At 37.5% G+C, this 20,115-nt stretch overlaps 1 protein-coding gene across 1 annotated transcript in view; it reads left to right on the forward strand.

Annotated features, from left to right (window-relative positions):
- Window positions 1-839: 839 nt before the first annotated feature.
- The window catches only part of ttn.2 (titin, tandem duplicate 2), a 253,622-nt gene continuing 234,346 nt past the window's right edge, over window positions 840-20,115 (forward strand). Inside the window, exons 1-11 of the mRNA XM_044365366.1 lie at window positions 840-971; window positions 1,626-1,724; window positions 2,478-2,535; window positions 11,847-11,950; window positions 13,410-13,613; window positions 16,494-16,781; window positions 16,892-16,974; window positions 17,742-17,956; window positions 18,193-18,268; window positions 18,717-18,872; window positions 19,215-19,325. Coding sequence (XP_044221301.1) covers window positions 2,513-2,535; window positions 11,847-11,950; window positions 13,410-13,613; window positions 16,494-16,781; window positions 16,892-16,974; window positions 17,742-17,956; window positions 18,193-18,268; window positions 18,717-18,872; window positions 19,215-19,325 — 1,260 coding nt within the window. The 5' untranslated portion in view covers window positions 840-971; window positions 1,626-1,724; window positions 2,478-2,512. The remainder of the gene's footprint in view (window positions 972-1,625; window positions 1,725-2,477; window positions 2,536-11,846; window positions 11,951-13,409; window positions 13,614-16,493; window positions 16,782-16,891; window positions 16,975-17,741; window positions 17,957-18,192; window positions 18,269-18,716; window positions 18,873-19,214; window positions 19,326-20,115) is intronic.

Below are 20,115 nucleotides of genomic sequence, written 5' to 3' on the forward strand. Positions count from 1 at the left end.
CCTTTGCTTTTCAATTGAACTTGAATTTAATAAACAAGATAATGAAGTATATGAATTGAGGAGATAATGAATTATAAGGGATAGTGACATGAACTGACAAGAATTGCACACAAGAATTTACCAAAATGCTAAAACAGTACCTCCAGTCCCAGAACTACAAATATGGATTCACACTAAAATAAAATGCATCAGTAGTACCTCTTAGTAGGGCTGCATGATAATATCCAAAATGATAAATAATTTTATATTATTTAGATATTATTATTATCCCCGACCCCAAAAACAAAATTGGACTGGCAGACCTAAATATTGACAGATGTGGTTTAAAAATAAAATAAAATGTTAAAAATGAACAAAAATTTAAAAAAAAAAATTTTTTTTAATTAATATATGTATGGCCAATGCCACAGGCTGCCCCTGTATATTTATATTTATATTATACTGTTTGTGTTTGCTCGGATCAAAGGGCAGCGGGCTGATGATGTAAGGACCAAACCAAAACTGCTTATATTTACGATGATAAAAACTGAACATGGTACTGAGAATTATGTTGGAAAAAAAATGATTGAAAAAGCAAAGATCACTGTGTGCCCATCTGAGAGCTGCTGTTTCACCTTTGACTGATGAAACTGGACGGTTTGTTCATCTAGAAGAAGAACAGCAGATTTGTCCAATGTGCTGTCTGAATGATAGAACATGAGTTCCTTTATGTTTTCAACTGTCCTTTTTTTTTTTTTTTTTACCGGGAACCACTTTCACAAAAACATCATTTCATACCCCCACTTTTTCCCGAGGTAGTCATTGATGAACTGAGTTTCCCACACATGAAAAACCTTCTGGTCATTGAACAGTCATCTGACGAACCCACCAGGCCAGAGAAGAGTAAACGATTCAATTACAGTAAAGTTAAGTTTGTGCTTCAGTTACTCGCTGCTGGCTGTGATAACAGATTAGAGAATAACAGATCAGAGGTATGAAACAGATATTAAACTAGTTAGTAATGTAGAATTTTCTTTTTTAACTTCGTCGTGTTATGCGATGTGTCAGCTCAGCTAACATCATTGAACATAAATTAAATATCGTAAATGTAAGTCAGGTGGCAAATTTGGTTTTTAGTCACTTCTGTCGTCGTTTTTAAATAGTCATAGACAAAAGTGAGCTTTCATATTTAAGATGTGTAACGGCAATGTGTTGCCTGCCTCATGGTAACGACCAAATTAATGTTTATTAGCATGCTAATCGCTAATCGTGAGTTAAGCTAATCGCTAATTAGCCACCATGCTAGGTGGACTTTAGCAAGAATATGTACAAGTTACCTCTGTGTCCAGAATGTAAACTCACATAACGTTAAACTCTTTTAAGCTGAATGTCAAAGGAATATGTTGCTTTAGACGTCATAGTTTTACTCCTCATGTCAAGGAGTTATGTGTGTTTTACATTTAATATAAGTTAGAATGAGCTATAGTTTGTATTGTGTATTAAAGCTAGACCACAGTAATATTACTATTTATTATTGAGCTTAAAAAGGGTTCAGATGGTTGTAGCTGTGGCCTGTGAGAGCTAGTTGCTCATTCTCTGCACTCACTAGCCTCAGATCACCTGCTGATGTGATTTTCTCCTGTTAGCTTTGAGGAAGACTGCAGATGAAGAGGAACAGCTTCTTCCCTGTGGCTGATGGAGAGGAACTGACGCCTGCTCATACAAAACCTCCTGGACAACTTTTGGTATTTAATTTCCCAATTAAAGACAATTAAAGGTCCCCTTTGGATTTTTTTTTTTTTAAATTGAAGACAGTTTAGGTTGCACTAGTCCATGAACTCAGAAATGACTCTTTACTGATACTGATTTGTTACCAGAGTTCAATTTGTTATGCATCCATATACTGTCCATTTCATTTAATGGAAGTGTTTCATGTTTATAAGGTGTGTGAGGAAGTAGGATAAAGATACATATAATAAGTATAAGTATAATAAGGATAGCTATGCTCCAGTTCAGCAATTCATACAAATAACTGGATGTAAGAAGTAAACTGCTATGAGACCTGCTGAGTTGTTACACTCATATGGTCTCAGTAATTATTTTATGATAAGCTGAAGCAGTGGTTACAACTACAATAGTAGAAAACATTGTTTAAATGCATGACATTCGTTTTGACTTGGCATATTGAGACAGGAACAGGGCTCGGGGAGGGGGGGGGGGGGGGGGGGGGTGTTTGCCGTGCTCATTTCCCACCTCTAGAACCCCCACACTTTTTTAAAATCGCTGCTCCACCCCTGCTGGGAACCGCACAGCACTTTGTTTAGAAAGGAAAAAACAGATATTGATTTTGTAAATACGGTTGATGCACAAAGATATGAAACATATAAATGATCCAGTTACTCGGAGAAAGAGGAGAAGAAGATCAAGAGGGTCAGATGACACAGAAATAAAACTGAAAACTAAAAACTGTTGATTAACTTTAACTGTTTTATTTTAAGGACACAGAGAAGATGGAAGACAAGGAGATGTCATCATGGGATTAAACCAATTAATGAGGTATTTACTCTTCCAACATTTACTGTCTCACAGTTGTTGTTTTATTATTAATTATGTTGATAGTTTACACATTTATAAAAATGTCAGGTAGTGATCTGAGAAACTTGCTAACAGTCCACGTTAGCTTTTGATTTGATAAGAACATATTTAAAAGTTGGAAACCATGATATGTGTTGAATAAACAAACACTGCAGTGCTGTTTCTGCTCTGTAGTACAACGGTGCTGCTCTATGTTGGGTTAAAAGTGCAGCACATTGTACATTCATGTTAAATTCTTTTCTTTACTATAATCTGATAAGTTTACACAAAGTTTAAATCTCAAATGTTATATCTACTCGAATAATTTTATCATTTTACTAATCATTTGTTGCACCCTTACACTTTAGATGTTTGTCAGTTTTTACAGCCTGGTCCTGAGAGGAATGAACATTTTTCACTCCTTTCACTTCAGATACTTTATGCACCAGTTGAGTAATCTATTAATTGAGAAATCCATTAGATTGATCCATAATGAAGGTCAAAGTGAGTTGCAGCCAAATTAAATGTTGTCTTTCCAGATTTCCTCGATCTCTTGAGTGAATTTGGTGACATCTCGTGAACTCAGAATTATCATACAAGATAATACATCGGCGTTGTGGTTGTTCCACACAAACTGTTATAAATTGACTTTTATTCAGTTTTAAGCCACATTTTCATGATAAATTTAGTTGTTTTTAACTATATCTTTTAGCCGGAAGAAGGATTTTAGTCATTGGACGTCTGGATCTTAAGTTATCAGAGAAATAAACTGGACAAACGTTAGCAGCAGCTCGGCTAACAGCCCCTCCAGGAAGTCCGATGGTCACCAAACATCATTGGAGAAACACTGATTTTTTAGGTAAAACAGCTTTAATTAGTATTTTAACGATTTTAATCTGCATGTACGTTTGTTTTTGGAGAGGAGGAGACCTCTGCGGATAATTCGGCTCCCGGGAGAAACCGACCGAACGTCTAAATCTAAAGTTATAAGAGAAATAAAGCGAACAAGTGTTAGCAGCAGCTCGGCTAACAGCAACAACAACAACATTTTTTAGGTGAAACAGTTTTATTCAGTGTTTTTACCTGTAATCTCCGGGTCCGTTTGTTCTGGAGAGTAAAAACATCCTGAATGATGAACACTGGAGTAATCCTATCCCGGTGAAGCTGGTTATTTAACGACGAAGACAACAACTCCCATGATCCCTTGCTACTTCACACCGTCATCACACTCCATCTGTTGTTATTGTTTTGATTGAGAGGCCTAGCGGCTGAAATGACATATTGTGCGTTTAAAACATTGTCTAAATTGTTGTCTGTGCCCAAATATTGTAAATCATAACTCCCTTCAGTAGTTCATACATAGATGTTGTGTATTAAAACAAAGTTAAGTTTATTTGTCACCTGATTTCAACAGAATCATCTCCTGTGAAGCCTCAGCAGATAGAAATTTATAATCCTGAAAGAAAAGTGAGTTCTCAGTGTTCATAAAAACCCCATTCAAACATGTGTTGATATATTATATTTAGATTACACTAAGGCGTCTGTTATTTTGACAAATAAAAATGATCTGAACAGTTTTGATAACTAGGATGTCAAAACCCAATAAACAGCTCAATAAACCAATCAGACTGCAGATAGAAGATGATCGATCTCTCTCAGTCCATCTCTTTGTTAAGTAAAGCGGCTGTCAGGTTTTACAGGTTGCATAAAATGGCCCCCCTCTCCTCCCATGATTCCCTGCAGGGTTCGACCAATGGCATGACTCGCCTATGTGATGTCACAGCGGTATAAAGCCCCCCGCTGCCCTGCTGCCTGCTCTGAGCAGAATCAGCGTTCCCGGCCTGGACGCCTCGGCTGGAGGGACTGCTGTCAGAAGGAAAAACAAAACTACACGGCACTGAGAGCCTGTAGTTTTGTTTTTTTGTTTGGGGTTCCTTTGAGGCTCAGTTGTTCTCCTTTGGGATTTTTATGACTAAATTTTCTGGATAAAGAGATTTTTGATTTTCTGAAGACAGCCCGCCTCTGGGCATCCCAGGCATCCTTGTGCAGACAAGTAAGTGTCTTTAAAGTTTTGCAAAGTGTTGTAATTGATGATCAGCAGCTGACTGACAGCTGCTGGATTTACACTTTAACACCCGGACGTTTGTTTTATAGCAGACACAAACCAGACTCAACCTTTCCTGCCAGACTCCATTCATTGTTTTAGTCACTTTTTTAAGAAGTGACACCAGCAGACTGAAGGCTTTTTTGCTGCTTTTCCAAGCTGAAGGTTATAATGGGACGTCCCAGAATAGCCCCTGATAGCATCAGGTTGGACTCTCAGCTGGGCGGCTGATGGCTTTTTAAGGGAATCAGCAGCAGGGCTATCAGTTGCTCCTCCAGCTATGTGCCACATGGTGACTGTCAATCAAACAGAGGTGTGGTGGTGGGGGGTGGGGGGTGGGGGTGGGGGTGGGGGTGAGGTGTTATTTTTAGTGTTTGGTGTCCTGTGTTAGATAAACTCCCCTCGTTACATTACTCAGAGCTCTGTGGAGAGGAAGTGTCTGACTGAGAGCAGCGAGGAGCTCATTTTGAAGGGGAATGAACAGCTGTTAGTCTGCCCTTATGGTTCAGAGGGACTAGACTAGACTGGATCTGAAGTTAAAGAACATCGGATATAGACACCATGTGACGTGTCAGCGGTTTGATTCTGCAGCTTTTATTGTATTTTGAAAGAGATTGAACTTTTGTTGGCTGGTTTGTCACACTTCTCCCGTCCCATCATATCTATTATAAATGCTCATAAAATGTATCTGAACAGCCTGAAAAACTGAAAATGATTTTTAACCACAAAAATATATATTTTTTTAGAATTAGTGCCTCTTCCTTTCAAAAGTCTGACTTGATGGCTGATTGCTGTGAGATTACACCTGACCTCAGTGTCTCCAGAAATAAATCCTGAATCTGTGAGAAACACTGAATACTGCTCATAACGATATGTTGACTCTGATCCACCAGTTTGCTTTTAAATACAAGAGGAACAACACAGTCCGATGGTTTAACTGATAACATGAAGTCGAATCAGTGACATTCAGTTTTTGAATGTTTGTTTTTCCTTTTGAAATATGTTTATTAAGTTATATTGCAACCTAAAACTGACAGGGAAGCAGGGGATAGTTGATGACATGTGCAGGCAAAAAAAAAATATATATAAATAAAACCTTCAAAACCAGCAGAAGAAAGTAATAAAAGAAAATTTTCACATAAAAATAAGCTTTGAAAACAGATTTAACAGACTCAACATTTCACTCAGAATTCAGATTCTCTCAATTAAATAAATGTATTAATACCACAATGTAAAAATACTCCATATAAAATAAAGGAAAAAAAATAATTGAAGTATGAAAAATAAAAGTGTAATGTGTATATTTTATTATTAGTTTATTATTACTGATGTATTTACATGTAAGCAATATTTTTCTGTTGAAGTTGAGTTGGAGCTAATTTTAACTACTTTATATCGTCATCTACAGCAATTTATTATATTTAATAATCTGATCATATTTTTTGTATTAAAAAAATCTTAATCTGTAAAAGAACTACAGCTGTAAGGTCATGTGATGGACGAGAAGTATAAAGTACCTGAGAATTGTACTTTCAACCATCATCTTTCTGCAGTTTCTGCATCTGATTCACTTTTTAAACATCTCGAGATGACTGATAAGTGTCGGCGTTAGACTCATGTGTCACCTCATCAACATGCAGTGAAGTCATCAGATTATGTTTAGCCGTAACCAGATCTGTGACGCGTTCAGGGATTCACCGAAACCCGATTATTTCTGCACGAGTAAGTGTGAACACGCAGGGACAAAGAGCCAGATGATTGTTTCCTGTCTGCAGCTGATTCCTCACAGGAATCTGCTTTCTGTGTTTCATAGATTTTATAGTTATAGAGAGAAATACAAAGTAAACCAAATGAATTTAAACATACCCAAGCTAACGATGCACCACGTGTAACCTCAACAGTTACAAAACTGGTATATGTTGGCTGATGTGTGATGAGATGATGATGCTTGTTTATTTGCTTTTTCTTGGTTGCTATCACTCTAAACTGTAAAACCCCTTAAAATACCCTTAATTAGCCCACAATCACACAAAACACCTTCATCCAAATCAATGTGCGAGACATTGTTTAATTTGTCAATTAATTTGAAAACACCTTAAAAACACCTTAATTCCAAAAACCCTTAATTATCAAATTATGTCAATTTCAAGGGTTAATGACTTTTCCCTTAATTAATGCATTCATTTGAAATCAATTTAAGGTCTTGTTAAGGTTCAGGTTTTTCCTTCATGTCAGAATCTTTTTGCAGGTGCAAATTAATGATATTTTGAGGGATTTTTATTCAGTAATCAGGTTTATTTATTATCCAGCATTTGGGTAAATGAATGGATAAATAATTGGATGGTAACATATGAAGTGATTTTAATGGGTTTGCTGTATGAACTTAAAATGTCCAAAATATCGTTACTTAAATTACATTATCATTTTTCAATAAATTTCATTCACCTGAAAGTTTAGGTTAAATATTGGATAAATTAACAGATTATTATATATTAAAGGATGCAGATTATCTCCAGTTTAAGATTTTTTAACATACCTTAAAATTGACCAAAAAGAGTTATAGCCATTCCTGAATTTTTACCTTGATTGATTTTTAAGGTATAAATTAAGGGATGTCTTTAATGTTATTTGGTCAATTTTAAAGTATTGTCACCCCTTAAAACACTTTAATTTCAGAGGCCCTTAATTACCAAATTAAACAGATTTTAAGATTTCCCCCTTAATTAAAACATTAATTTGAAATATTTAATCCATTATTTATCAATTCCAGTTGATAATAAGGTTTGGGTTTTGGTTAATAAATTAGAAACTTTTCCAAGTGCAAATGAATGATATTTTAAGGGATTTTTATCCAGTAATCAAGTATTCGTTATCCAGCATTGAGGTAAATTAATGGATAAATAATTGGATGAAAATACTATTACAGGTACCCCTTAATTTGTTTGGAGAAAAAATACATTAAAATATATTTAAAAGCATGAAAGTCAATCCTGAATCCTGAAGTTACACAATGCTTTAATGTTATTTGGTCAAAGGGTTGTTACTCCTTAAAACACCCTTAAACAGTGCAGATAAAAAATACGTCAATATATTATAATATCCTATAATAATTTGTCCATTAATTGTCCTTTGAAATTCAACTGAAAATACCCCCTATTACATTATCATTAATGGGTATGTTAATGGAATTTTAGAGGTAAAACATTAGTGTGTTTGAGATGTCAGGATCAGTCATATAAAACTAAATCCCAGTTTCATCTCAATCCCAGTTAAATCTCTGGCTTTTTGGACTGTTTGAAGGAACACATTAAACTCTGGGAACTAAAGCTGGACTTTGTGTTATTTTATACATTAAATGATTTTAAAAATCTATACATTTTTTTTAGATTTTTGCTGGGATTTTCAGTTAAAACGCATCAATCTGAAGGAGCCAAAACAAGGAGTCTACTGGTGAAAGATAAGCAGAAATCATGATGATAAAATCAGATTTCTGTATGCTGATTATGTTTTTAATGTATTTGTTTGATAAAATAAATCGCCTGGCTTAATATTAGGGCTGCAAATAACAATTATTTTTATTATCAACTCATCTGGGGATTATTTTCTTGATTTAATGTTTGGTCTAAAACTGTCAAACTGTCCATGACCCAACGTTAAAGTCACACTGCCTCTAATATAGTGGTTACATGATAAAAACAAGACAAACTCTTTTAAAGAAGAAAATATGAAAAATAAGGGCTAAGGAACTTTAAAAAACTGCATCTCATCAGGCAGATTGTTCAGATCAAACTGTGCTGAGTTGATTTTATAACCTTTAATGACCAGCTGCTCGGAGCTCCTCAGTTTGAAGTGATCTGGTGTCAAACAACAGCAGCTGTTGCTGTTTGTTCAATTAAGTGTTGGAAAGGTGACAGAAAACTCCTCTGTGTCTGTCAGCTGTTCTGGACCAGGACCAGAACCAGGACCTTCTGCCAGCACAGAGACACCATGCAGGGACAACCACGAACAATCAAGCAAAATTAGAGTGAAAAACAAATTGAGTTGGGCCAGTGTGAGTCAAAGAAGGGTAGTGAGGGTCAGGGTTCTGATTCAGTCTGGGCCACTCAGTGCCAAACCCGGGTTAAAAGAGCCAGACAGGGTCACCACAGTGCCAACAAGGAACCAGACAGGGTGTGTCAAAGCCAATTATGTCTAATCTAAGCCAATACCGGGGCCAGTTAGAGTTGAAATGGAACAACCAAGACCAATCAGAGCCAAACATGAAACAAGCAGCACCAAATAGACCCAAACAGCAACACTCAAGACAAGTCCAGTCACGTCAGGGCCAAAAAGGTCCAAGTAGGTCAAAACAGGACCACAAAAACTTATCAAGAGCTCACAGAAGCCAATCAGACTCGATTATTTTTAGCTTTTGGCATCACTACAACAGTCAAACCATTTAGCAATGACTGTCTGGTACGATAATCTTTTTGTGATTGATTTAATAATTGAGTCTACAAAATGAATCCACATCCATCAGCAGCCTGCATGCTGCAGCGCTGACGGCTGATTTTTAAAGAAGTTATAATTTTTTTTAAAAATGTGGTCGTTACGCAACTATCAGAAGAGTTCAACTGAAGCAAAGATATCACATTACAATAATGATAATATATCAGCTGATTGGAATACAAACATTTTACTTTGTGTATTTTGTAAATAATAATGGACAAACTATGTAATGGAAACACTGTTTCTAAATGACAAACAAAACATATCTTTTGAAATTTTCCTACTGAAATGTATCTGTAATAAACTAAAACAGGCTGATATAATGGTCTGGTTCTTGACTGGACCATTCTGCTAAAAGCTACCCAATTGAGTTTGAAAATTTTGATCTTTAAAAACTGTCATGAAAACATAGTGGCGATTAATTTCTATTAATTTCTATTTAGCAGCTAAAGTGCCAGATATTTGCCTCAGGAGTTGTTAGAGAGCAAAAAAAGAGCTAAAAGAGAGTGAATATAGGACTTATATTCACCAGCTGGACAGAAACACGACTCCAGATGAATGAAAATGTCGCTCCGTAACTGCTGGATGTGGAAATAAACTGTTTGCTAACAAGTTCAACATATCAGCTTAAAAAGAGATGATGTGTCAGTGTTGTGTTCACTACATGTCAACAAAAAATCAGTTATCGCAGGTTTAAAAAAAACATGTTTGTTGGCTGAAATAAAATAAAATAAAATAACTAAAATATGAACTATAAGGCAAAAGAGAACAAACTTGAATTTGTTTTGTCATTAAATACAAAATCTGTGGGTTTTTTTTGTTTGTTGTTTATTTTGTATCATAAAATAAATAATATATTTTTGTCTTGTCTTCACTTTTCTTTTTGTAATATTTGTGTTTTCATAAAATGCCATCTTTGGGCTTTTTACAATATATTGCACTTTTTTTTCAAGAATACTATAAAAAGGTCTTAAAAAATGTGGTGTTTGAAAGAAACAACAGAAAGGAAAACTACAGTAAAACTGGAACAAAAAACTTCACGCTAATTTTCATAAAATGTAAACACTGAACTAAACAGAATGCACCTTGAAGGTTATGTAGAAGAAGAGGAGCTGAAATCTAAGACCAGGTCTTCGGGGTTAAACAGGTGTTCAAATGTTGCTGTGAGTCCTGCGGTGGATCAGCTGGTGGTTTGTCAGCCAGACCCCGCGGAGCCTGGACCTCCTCCAGGGACAGAGCTCCTAGAAATAAACCCTGAGGGGATCAAATGGCAATCTGAGCTGCTGCTGCTGCTGCTGCTGCTTTATCACCCCTATAGCCTCCTCGCTTTCAGCGGGTCAACTGTCAAAGAGAAAACAAGAAACACAGCAGGACATCTGCAGGACATCCAACACTCTGCAGGGACAGCACTTTTAGCTCCACATTATGGAAATTTTAAAGGACCATACAAGAGTTTTTGCAAAGTTTTACATTTACAACTAAAGCCGTGTATCGTTTTATGCCTGAGTTTTCAGTGCAGATACCAAAACAATACCTTTCCTTGAGAGATACAAATAAGATTTTCTCAAACCGCCGTTGTCATTGAACAAAAGAGGCCAAAGTTGTCAAAGTACAGTCTACAATTGTTAAAATCATGATTTAAGTCAGAATAAATAAACAAGATCACAAGATAGAACAAAAGATAGATGCCGAAATACAATACCATCAACTATTGGTATAATTACCTGATTAAAGGATAAGTTAACAATATTATTAATCTGACTAACTTTCGGGGTTTTGGACACTCGCTGCTGTGACTACATTTAAGTTAACCAGCCCAGACTGTTGAATCTTGCTGCAGGTAGATAATCAATCACAGTCAACATTTCATCATTTTTACTTTTTTGTCATATTTACATAATCATAACAGTTGAGAGTAGGACTGTTTTGCATACTGGACTTAATGGATGAAAATGTGTGATCCTTTTTAAAAATGTTGTGAGCCAGATTTAGATTTTTAGAGAGTCATTTTCAAATTTGGCTTCTCAATAATGACATTGTTTTTGTCATTTTATTAGACATTAAAAGGGTCTTAGAAAATGTTGCCCCTGGTGTTTGGGGGGGGTCATATGTACAGTATATGGACATTTTCAATATTTAGAAGTTAAGCGACTTGCTGCAAACCAGTAAAATTACTGTTCAGAGGTGAATTTGTATATGACACTCATTGTTGCATTTTTTTCAACCATGCGCCATCTTTGATAGACAAGTCAGGTCTGTCTAGCTAACATGACACATATTCCAGTAACACAGCCTACAAAAAGTTATCTCTACAGGAAAATCATCCCAAACCATCAACCAGCAGCACAAACGTGCTGAAATGTAGAAGACATTTTTCTGTTTGTTAAAATTGCAGTGTGTAGATTTTAGTGGCATCTACTGGAACAGGCTCGGCAGAAATGGAATATAATATTCATAGGTATGTTTTAAATATTGTATAATTATTGTTTTCATTACCTTAGAATGAGCCCTTTATCTACAGAGGGAGCAGGTCCTCTTCCACAGTTTTCAGTTGGTTTCAATCTGCAACCTCAACGCTAGATGCCTCTAAATCCTACATACTGGTCCATTTGTTAATGTTTCTGGTGTCAGTCCATGAATTCAGAGAGTTCTCAGCTGCTTGTTCTGACTGTTTGTTTTATTGTCTTTGTTGTGCCTGCAGGGTGCCGACCAACATGTCAACACAGGCGCCGACATTCACGCAGCCGCTGCAGAGCGTCGTGGCACTTGAGGGTAGTGCCGCGACGTTCGAGGCTCAAGTTAGTGGTAAGGAGGCTTTCTGACTGTACTGGCACATTACACTCCAGAACATTGTGTATGGAGAGATTCAACTCAAAATCAGGCTAAATGTCATTGTTATTTTAATTTTTTTTTTTTTTGATTAGCTGTTTTAGGTGTAACACAATTTCTAACACTGCCTTGAAAAGAGCCACAAAATAAAGTTGAGGATATCATAGTCCAGTTTTACCCTGTAAGCTTTTTTGTTGTTGTTGTTGTTAATAATAGTCTATTGTTGTAATGGATCTGCTAACACCAGGATTAACCTAAAAAAAACTGTTCAAAGTACTGGCTTTAATATTTTTTTAGGTTTATTATTTGTTTAAACAAATATTTTGTTCTAAGGACAGAACTCCCCATGTACAGCCAGTATTTTCAGTCAGGTGCTGGTCGGTAACAGGAACATATAAGGTGAAAATCAAAATTAACCACCGCACACTGAAATTACTGTGACTTTATTAGGGAACAAATATATACAAATATTTTGTTCTATTGCTTTCCACATTCTGATGGGTAGCCTGTCAGTTTCATCTCGTGTTTAACCTCGCTTAGCACAAAGTCTGGAAGCAGGGCGAAACTAGCTAGCAAGTGTAGCCACAACACAATTAGCACAATCAATGCTATGTGGTGTTATTTGCTAGTTAACACTATTCTACCTAGAAACATTTAGAAAAGACATCATGATAGCTGTGACTTTGCTAGTCTAATTTTGTCCAGCAACTTCAAAGCTAGCTAACCAGTGTAATACCAAGGCAAGAAACATTGGAGACAAGGAGACATTGTGGTTTTAGCAGTAGTTAGCATTTGAGCTATCTGTGGACCAGCAGCACAGCATCTTTAAAGTCCTGAATTCATAGTGGAGTTGTCAGGTTTGAGTGTTGTCCCAACTCTACTTTTAACTGAACCCTGCTGACTACAGGACAGACAGCTGACTAGCTTGATAGCTAACAAGATACAGTAATAATGTTGTATCTTGCTATAGTTTTCTAGATAACAAGTGTTAGCTCATTAGCAACACCATTAGCTCTGTAGTTTGGGGCATAAGGAAGGAACAGCCAGAATACAATTTAACATAGTAGGTGCTCTAAAATTAGAATTACTTAGCTAATGTTAGCATAAATTACCCCACTGTTCATAATACCATGGCTGTCTTTGCTTATGTCATGGCTATCAGGCTTGGCAGTCTCACAAAGACATCACATGTTTTTGTTAATATTGTGGCTGAAAACAACCTTTTTTCTCTTGTAGTGAAGCTTGGCTTGCAGTTTTTCCCTGCTTGCGGAATTTTTGTTAAGCTAGGCTAAACAAGTCCTTGACCTATCTGTAGACGTGACATATATTCATCTGAAACATCTGACTAGAGGATTTCCCAATGAGTGTTAGAAAACTTTAGTTGAGGAAATTCTTTGGGTTCTCTGACAGTAGATCGGTGTTGGGTTCTCTCCAGGTTCTCCAGTTCCTGAGGTGAGCTGGTTCCGTGATGGCCAGGTTCTTTCCACCACCGCTTTGCCCGGTGTTCAGATCTCGTTCAGCGATGGCCGCGCTGTTCTGAGGATCCCCGCTGTGACCGCCGCACACAGCGGAAGATTTTCCGTCAGAGCCACCAATGGTGCTGGACAAGCCACAAGCACTGCTGAACTCCTTGTTACAGGTGAGATCTCTCACTGTTTGATGGAAAAGTTAGACATTTTGGGAAATACACATATTCACTTGGTTGCTGATGAGAAGACTGATATCACTCTCATGTCTGTATGCTAAGTTTGAAGCTTCCACTGAGCTAACTTAGCTCAGCATAGATACTAGAAACAGAGGGCAGTTAGCATAGCTCTATCCAAAGGTAATAAAATCAGCCTACCAGCACCTTGTCTTATTTATTTATTGGGACCATGTACAGTGTAAAACATAAATGTTACCACTTGATGTACTGTATCAGAGTTAGCTTATAGCTAATTTTCATCTGCAGTCTCTTCGGCAGGTCACAATTAAAACATATAACAGAACACTAACAAACACTACAAAGCTTTGTTCAGACTAAACGCAAGTTTGACTGTTGGATCATTTGTGTTTATTTGCCCCAAACAGCCAAAATACACTACTGCACATTAGCTAGCTAGCAACAGCAGGCACCAACTGTGTCTGTAGGAGAGTTTCTGTGTATTTGTGTTCAGTTCAGCTTCTGACTGAACTCAGAACTCACTGGGAACTCTGGTTCTTTCTGTTATTTCCTTCCAGTCTCTCTCCTTTCTCTTCGACTCTCTGTGCATTCATGACGTACAGTATCAGTCAAAAGTTTGGACACACCTTGAATGAGAAAATGTGTTCAAACTTTTGACTGGTGCTGTGCATTCATGAAGCTCCGCGTTATGCGCAAATATTTTGCTCAAGCTGAAACATTTTCAACTCACGCAGGCTTGTATTTGCATCAATTGGCATAGCCTGGAGTCTTGCGTCTTTGCATTGATTTTGTATGCAACTGCGCTGCGTGAAAGATTTGCTTCATGTTCTGTCCAAGCACAGAATTAAGCTCACTAATTAACACGTTCTCGTTTGTTTAATTGGATCAAAAACTCATGTGTAAAAAGAAACAATTTGCAGTTTTATGGAGAGTTATGAAGCTGACTATTTCTTGGTTGGGACCAGTAACTTCCTGGCAACTAGTCCCAACCAATAAATAATTTGACACAAAACCTTCCGAAAAATATTAGTTTTTGTACAGATGAAAGTAACAAGACATTACTTGTTAATATATGAGCCTTAGAGGTGTTGGGAGGTGGATTTTGTTACATTTGTACCGAGATTTGTCTAGCTGTTTCCAGTCTTTATGCTACGCTAAGCTGGCCTAAACTTGATATCTACCATAGAGATATGAAAGTGATATCAATCTTCTCATCTAAATCAGAGAAACACGAGAGAGAAAGCGAATAAGCAAATTTCCCAAAATGTTTCACTAAAAATAAATAAACGAAATGATGTTCTCTCTCTGCCTCAGCTTCAGTCTAAGTTTATCCTGCACTGAGCTGTGAGGCATGAGCGTGGCTATGTGGTGGGCATGGCCTGTTACTTAATCCAGTGATAAAACCAATATAGATGCAACTGTTGCAGCATAGCTTTCCTTAAGAGGAATGTCACGTTTATTAACAGCTTGAAATTGATCCTCTGTTATAAAACTGTACATGTCAAGTAGTTGATAATAAACCAACAGTTATAATTAATTAAGATATGTGACAAAGTCAAAGTTAAAATGTATTTGTTAATCTTTATTCTTATTTGTTTATCTTTGCATCACACTGATGATGGACCCTCATTTAAACCTCCTGCATCAAACCAGCCTGAGCTGCTAGTGCGGCTATTTATTTCACCTTTACTCACTAAACAAAAATTGGTTTTTGGTGTTCCACTCTGTTCCTTGTTAAACTGTTTCATTGTCTTTCATTTCCTGTTACAACTATGTACATTTCCTCTCGAGCGTAATTAAAGGGTATACGGATGTTAAAATAACTTTGTTTTAATGCTGGTGACGCGATTTTGTATTCCTCTAGTTCTGCTCGACCTACATCACGTCACAGACTTGCTTTAGATGCACATAAGACTAAACACATGGTATTCTATAGATCTACAATAGTACCAGTGTCACTCTTAGAAACACCCTAAATTTGGTTTATCAGTGTAATGTCATGCATTCATGTTCAAATTCATGTTTATGAGTAAAAATCTAAATGTTTAGTCATCTGTTATATGCCCCATCATCACAGTGCATTGATCCATACTTTATTAAGTCATTTATACAGCCATATCCATCACTTTATAGTATAGAAAGTTCACAGAAATCAATACATTAAATGAAAAATTTGAAATTAAAGGAATTTTTAACATAAAGATAAATAATAAACAATAACATTAAATACATTTATAGTGTATTAAGATACTTATCTGTAAATCATTTTTAATCGGTGCTTATGCTTGTGTAAATAAATAAAATTATTATTATTATTATTATTATTAAATATGTCATGATTTATTGTTATTATTTATCACCAATGACAAATTTCATACTCATCACTCTCTGTATCACATAAATCACAGAGTTTACTGACCAGAAGAAAAAAATCATCAGTGAAGCTCAAGCGATAAAGCTTTCAAAATACGTCACATCTCTTCTCTCATTTAAATATCATACATTTTATATTTAATATTATAATCACACAATCCAATAATTACTGAGATATCACACATTTATATACTTACCAAGGCAGGACTTGATTTAGGGACTCTGACTGAAAACTGCTGTGAAGTTAGATTCTTTAATTCCCTTTATTATCCAGTGTTTGTTGTCTCACTTTGTTTGTTGTTTCTTGTATGTTGGTTGTGTGGTAGTCTGACTGTAAATGTGTTTTTATCCTCAGATCTCTCTTGAAAATGATAATTTCACCTCAGTGAAACCACCAAAATAAAGAAGGTTCCCTAATTGTAAATAAGTACACATGTCATCATTAAAACCAGGCTAACGAGACTTTTTTTTCTGTCTCTGCAGCTGAGACGGCGCCTCCAAACTTCCTTCAGAGACTGCAGAGCTCGACAGTGAGGCAAGGCAGCCAGGTGAGGCTGGACGTCCGCGTGACAGGAATCCCGACACCTGTGCTGAAGTTCTACAGAGAGGGAGCCGAGATCCAGAGCTCAGCCGACTTCAGGATCCTTCAGGAAGGAGACCTGTACAGTCTGCTGATCGCTGAGGCCTTCCCCGAGGATTCTGGAACATATTCTGTGACTGCTACCAACAGCAGCGGACGAGCCACCTCCACCGCTGAGCTGCTGGTTCAGGGTGAGGCCCTCGGACATGAATGAACTTTAACAGAATTAGAAAACATGATCAAACTTGATTTAGTTGTTTTGTATCCAGATGAACCTGAATCTACATGTGTGTGTTTGCAGGCGAGGAAGCTGTACCTGCTAAGAAATCCAAGAGTATTGTGTCCACATCTCAGATGGTGACTTCCCAGACTGGGATGCACAGGGTAAGACATACCAACCTGGGTCTGTTCCAAGAAGCAGTTTTACTGAGTTTTCTGGATAAATTTGATTTATTAAAATGGAACCCAAAACAATTTGGAGTTTAGAAGGAATTATTTACCCAGATAACTCAGTAAACCTGATTCTCTTTTGACACAGGTCTGGAAATGTTTGTCTGTTTTGTAATTTCATAACTAACATGATATTGTAATTTCGTTATCTCACATATTGAAGTACTTGTGACCGACAACCTTCTGCATGAACTGTCCTTACTACTTAAAACAAACATCTAGATTAAGTAATAAAGTGTGTGAATCATGTGGTGTTTGTCAAAACTGAAGCCCTGTGAGATGAGTCATCATGATCCTAACCGTATGTCTAGACAGCAAGCATAGCGTGAGCAGCAGAGCTCCGTCTATGCAGCTACACTGGAGGCGTTCAAGTGCTTTGTTGAGTGTAGGTTACCCACGTGTTGGAAGCTCTCAGAGCCCAGTACACATGACTGTAATGACATGACTTCAGGTCGCGGTTACGCCTATGAGACGCGGCTGAGATGCGAGTCTGCACGGAGCAGGTGCAGACAGCTGCATAGATTAAAATGAGAGTGTATCTGTTGCATGTGACATGAGAGTGAAAAACGCGCCTTACATGCTTGCTGTTTAGACGCGGGGTAAGGCACAAGTTCTTAGTTATAGGATTCATTAAAACATAAAAAGTTTTACGATTTATTTCTCTGAAATAAATCATTCAATGTGTAATTTTTCCTCTTCAGAAGATGGAGGTTAGTTCCCAGGCCACCACCATGATGGAGATGCACGTTGAAGGTGGAATGATGACTCAGCATTTGGCTCACAAAACCCCTCCGCGGGTTCCCCCAAAGCCGACCTCAAAGTCCCCACCGTCCTTTGTTTCCAAGATGATGGGCGGACGCCAGCAGTCGCCTTCACCTGTCAGACATGTGAAAGGGCCGACGCCCACACCTGTCAGGTACAAACAAGAGCTGGGATTCAAGGCCTTGAAGATTTAGAAAGGAATGGGGGAAAAAAGAATGTCTCAGTGTAGGAAGATAACAAAGAATCAGTGAAACAAGATAGCGATCCATAACGACTTTCATAGAATCACAGTTTGGATTTTAAAAATGAAATGGAATAAAGTTGCTCAAGTTATTTGGTGTTTTTGGGGCTATATCTGCATCATGTCTTGTGTTCATCTGTCATCCACAGACCGGTTTCTCCCTCCAGCAGGCTGTCCGTCTCTCCCATCAGACCGGTCAAGTCTCCTGTCATGATCAGGAAACAGGTGAGAACATTTATTGCCCAGTAGCCACTTTCATCAGCTGTCCAAGTCCAATCTCAGTTCAGTTATAATGTTTACTAAAGTAATATTGAGGTTTACTCATTAATACATTTAAACATCGTTGTTGTTGTCATTACAAACACTGCTGTCGTCCTCGGTGTCGACATCAATGTGCTACCTCTGTGACATATGCTGTTGCCGAATGAGTTGCTAGTGCAGCAGCAGACGTATGATCCCCCACCGGCTTCCCACCCTTCAACACTACCAGATGTGTTTGTTGGAACAACATCACTTTCTGGGAATTAAATTTGGTCACTCAGACTTTTGCACATCACCATCCATGTGGAGTAGTTACTAAGGGCTCATGAAGAGCTGCTGCTGTCCAATCCAGGTGCAAAAGATGGATAAGACTTAATGTAATCATCATCAACATGGTGCCTTCCTCCTGCAGGTGTCTGCCTCTCCGGAGGTCCTGCCACCATGGAAGCAGGGAGACTATATGGCTGAATCCAGCTACACCAGTGTGACCAGCATGACTAGTGTGAGCAGTGCCACCCAGCTTCACATGGAGAAACACTGGGAGCAGCAGGTCAGCGCCACCAGAGAGGTGAGGATGGTGGAGTCACCTCTTTAAGGGGAACTTGTGCTGGCTTTACATGCATGCATGCAGACTGAATAAAACATTAAGTTGGTTTGAATCAGTGCATCCAATCTTTAAGGCCACTCACAGGAAGTGAGCAGAAAATACAGTAATGGTGGACTTACTGAACTTGTTTGAGCTTGACTTGTTCCAGCAGATTGGAATTCTCCTTTAAATCAAATAATACAGCTGTAGCAAATTTCAATTATGCATTCCAAAAAATGTTGTGAAATGAAACAGTGCCTTGGCCCAGCTGCTTGTGTGTTGGATGTAGAGTGAACATGTGTTGATGTGCTGTGAATGCATCAGGATGAGCATGTTTCCCAGGAGGATAAGAGCGTGGCGGTGGCTACCGTGGTGGCGGCCGTGGATCAGGCTCGTATCCGGGGGCCGCCTGAAGCCACTGTGTCCGGAGAGCAGGTAGACCACCACAGTCTGTTATTATCACTCCACCTGCTGCTCATACTGTCACTTCAATCATTTATCTTTTTCATTTTATCCTTTGTTTACTTCATTAGTGTTTCTCCTCATTCTCTTTATATATCACCTCGGTCTGTTAAACATATCAGCAGCTAACGTTGATTTTACTAATCACATTCAGGACAACTTTATATGTTTAGCTTCCCGAGCAGAAGCGTTTTTAAGATCATTCCAGAAACCTGGAGATCTATTGATATTTAAAACATATAACAGTAGAGTTACTCCAAAAAACAGACAGAAGAAAACCATTTTAGCTTCTCTTGATGATTGTTTTAAAGTAAAATCAAATGCCTTTTTTGGAGTAACTCCACCTACTGCCTCTAGGGGAAGCTAGCAAGACTTTAAACTGTTGTTCTGGTTTGGTCAAACATGTTTTTCTTATATCTGTCTGTATCTGTAAACTGGTCAACAGCTAGTCTCGCTCTGATTTACATGTTGCATTTTGTCTATTGTAAGTAATTAAGGAAGTAAACTTTATGTCTGTTGTTACAAGGTGCTTTACAGGTGCACATAAAAATACCGTACCATAAAATACAACAGCGATTCCATGGAATGGTCAAATTTAGAGTTTGTTTTAATGCTGAAACAATTATCATTAACAATTGTCATAAAGTCATTAATGAGAAAAAATGCCCCATATTGTCTGATATCAGTTTGCCCTCAGTTGTGAGGATTTTCTGTTTTTGTGAGTTTTATATCATTGTAAAGCTAATATCTTTGGGTTCGGGAC

Source organism: Thunnus albacares, chromosome 11, assembly GCF_914725855.1.
Source record: "Thunnus albacares chromosome 11, fThuAlb1.1, whole genome shotgun sequence".
Lineage (NCBI taxonomy): Eukaryota > Metazoa > Chordata > Actinopteri > Scombriformes > Scombridae > Thunnus > Thunnus albacares.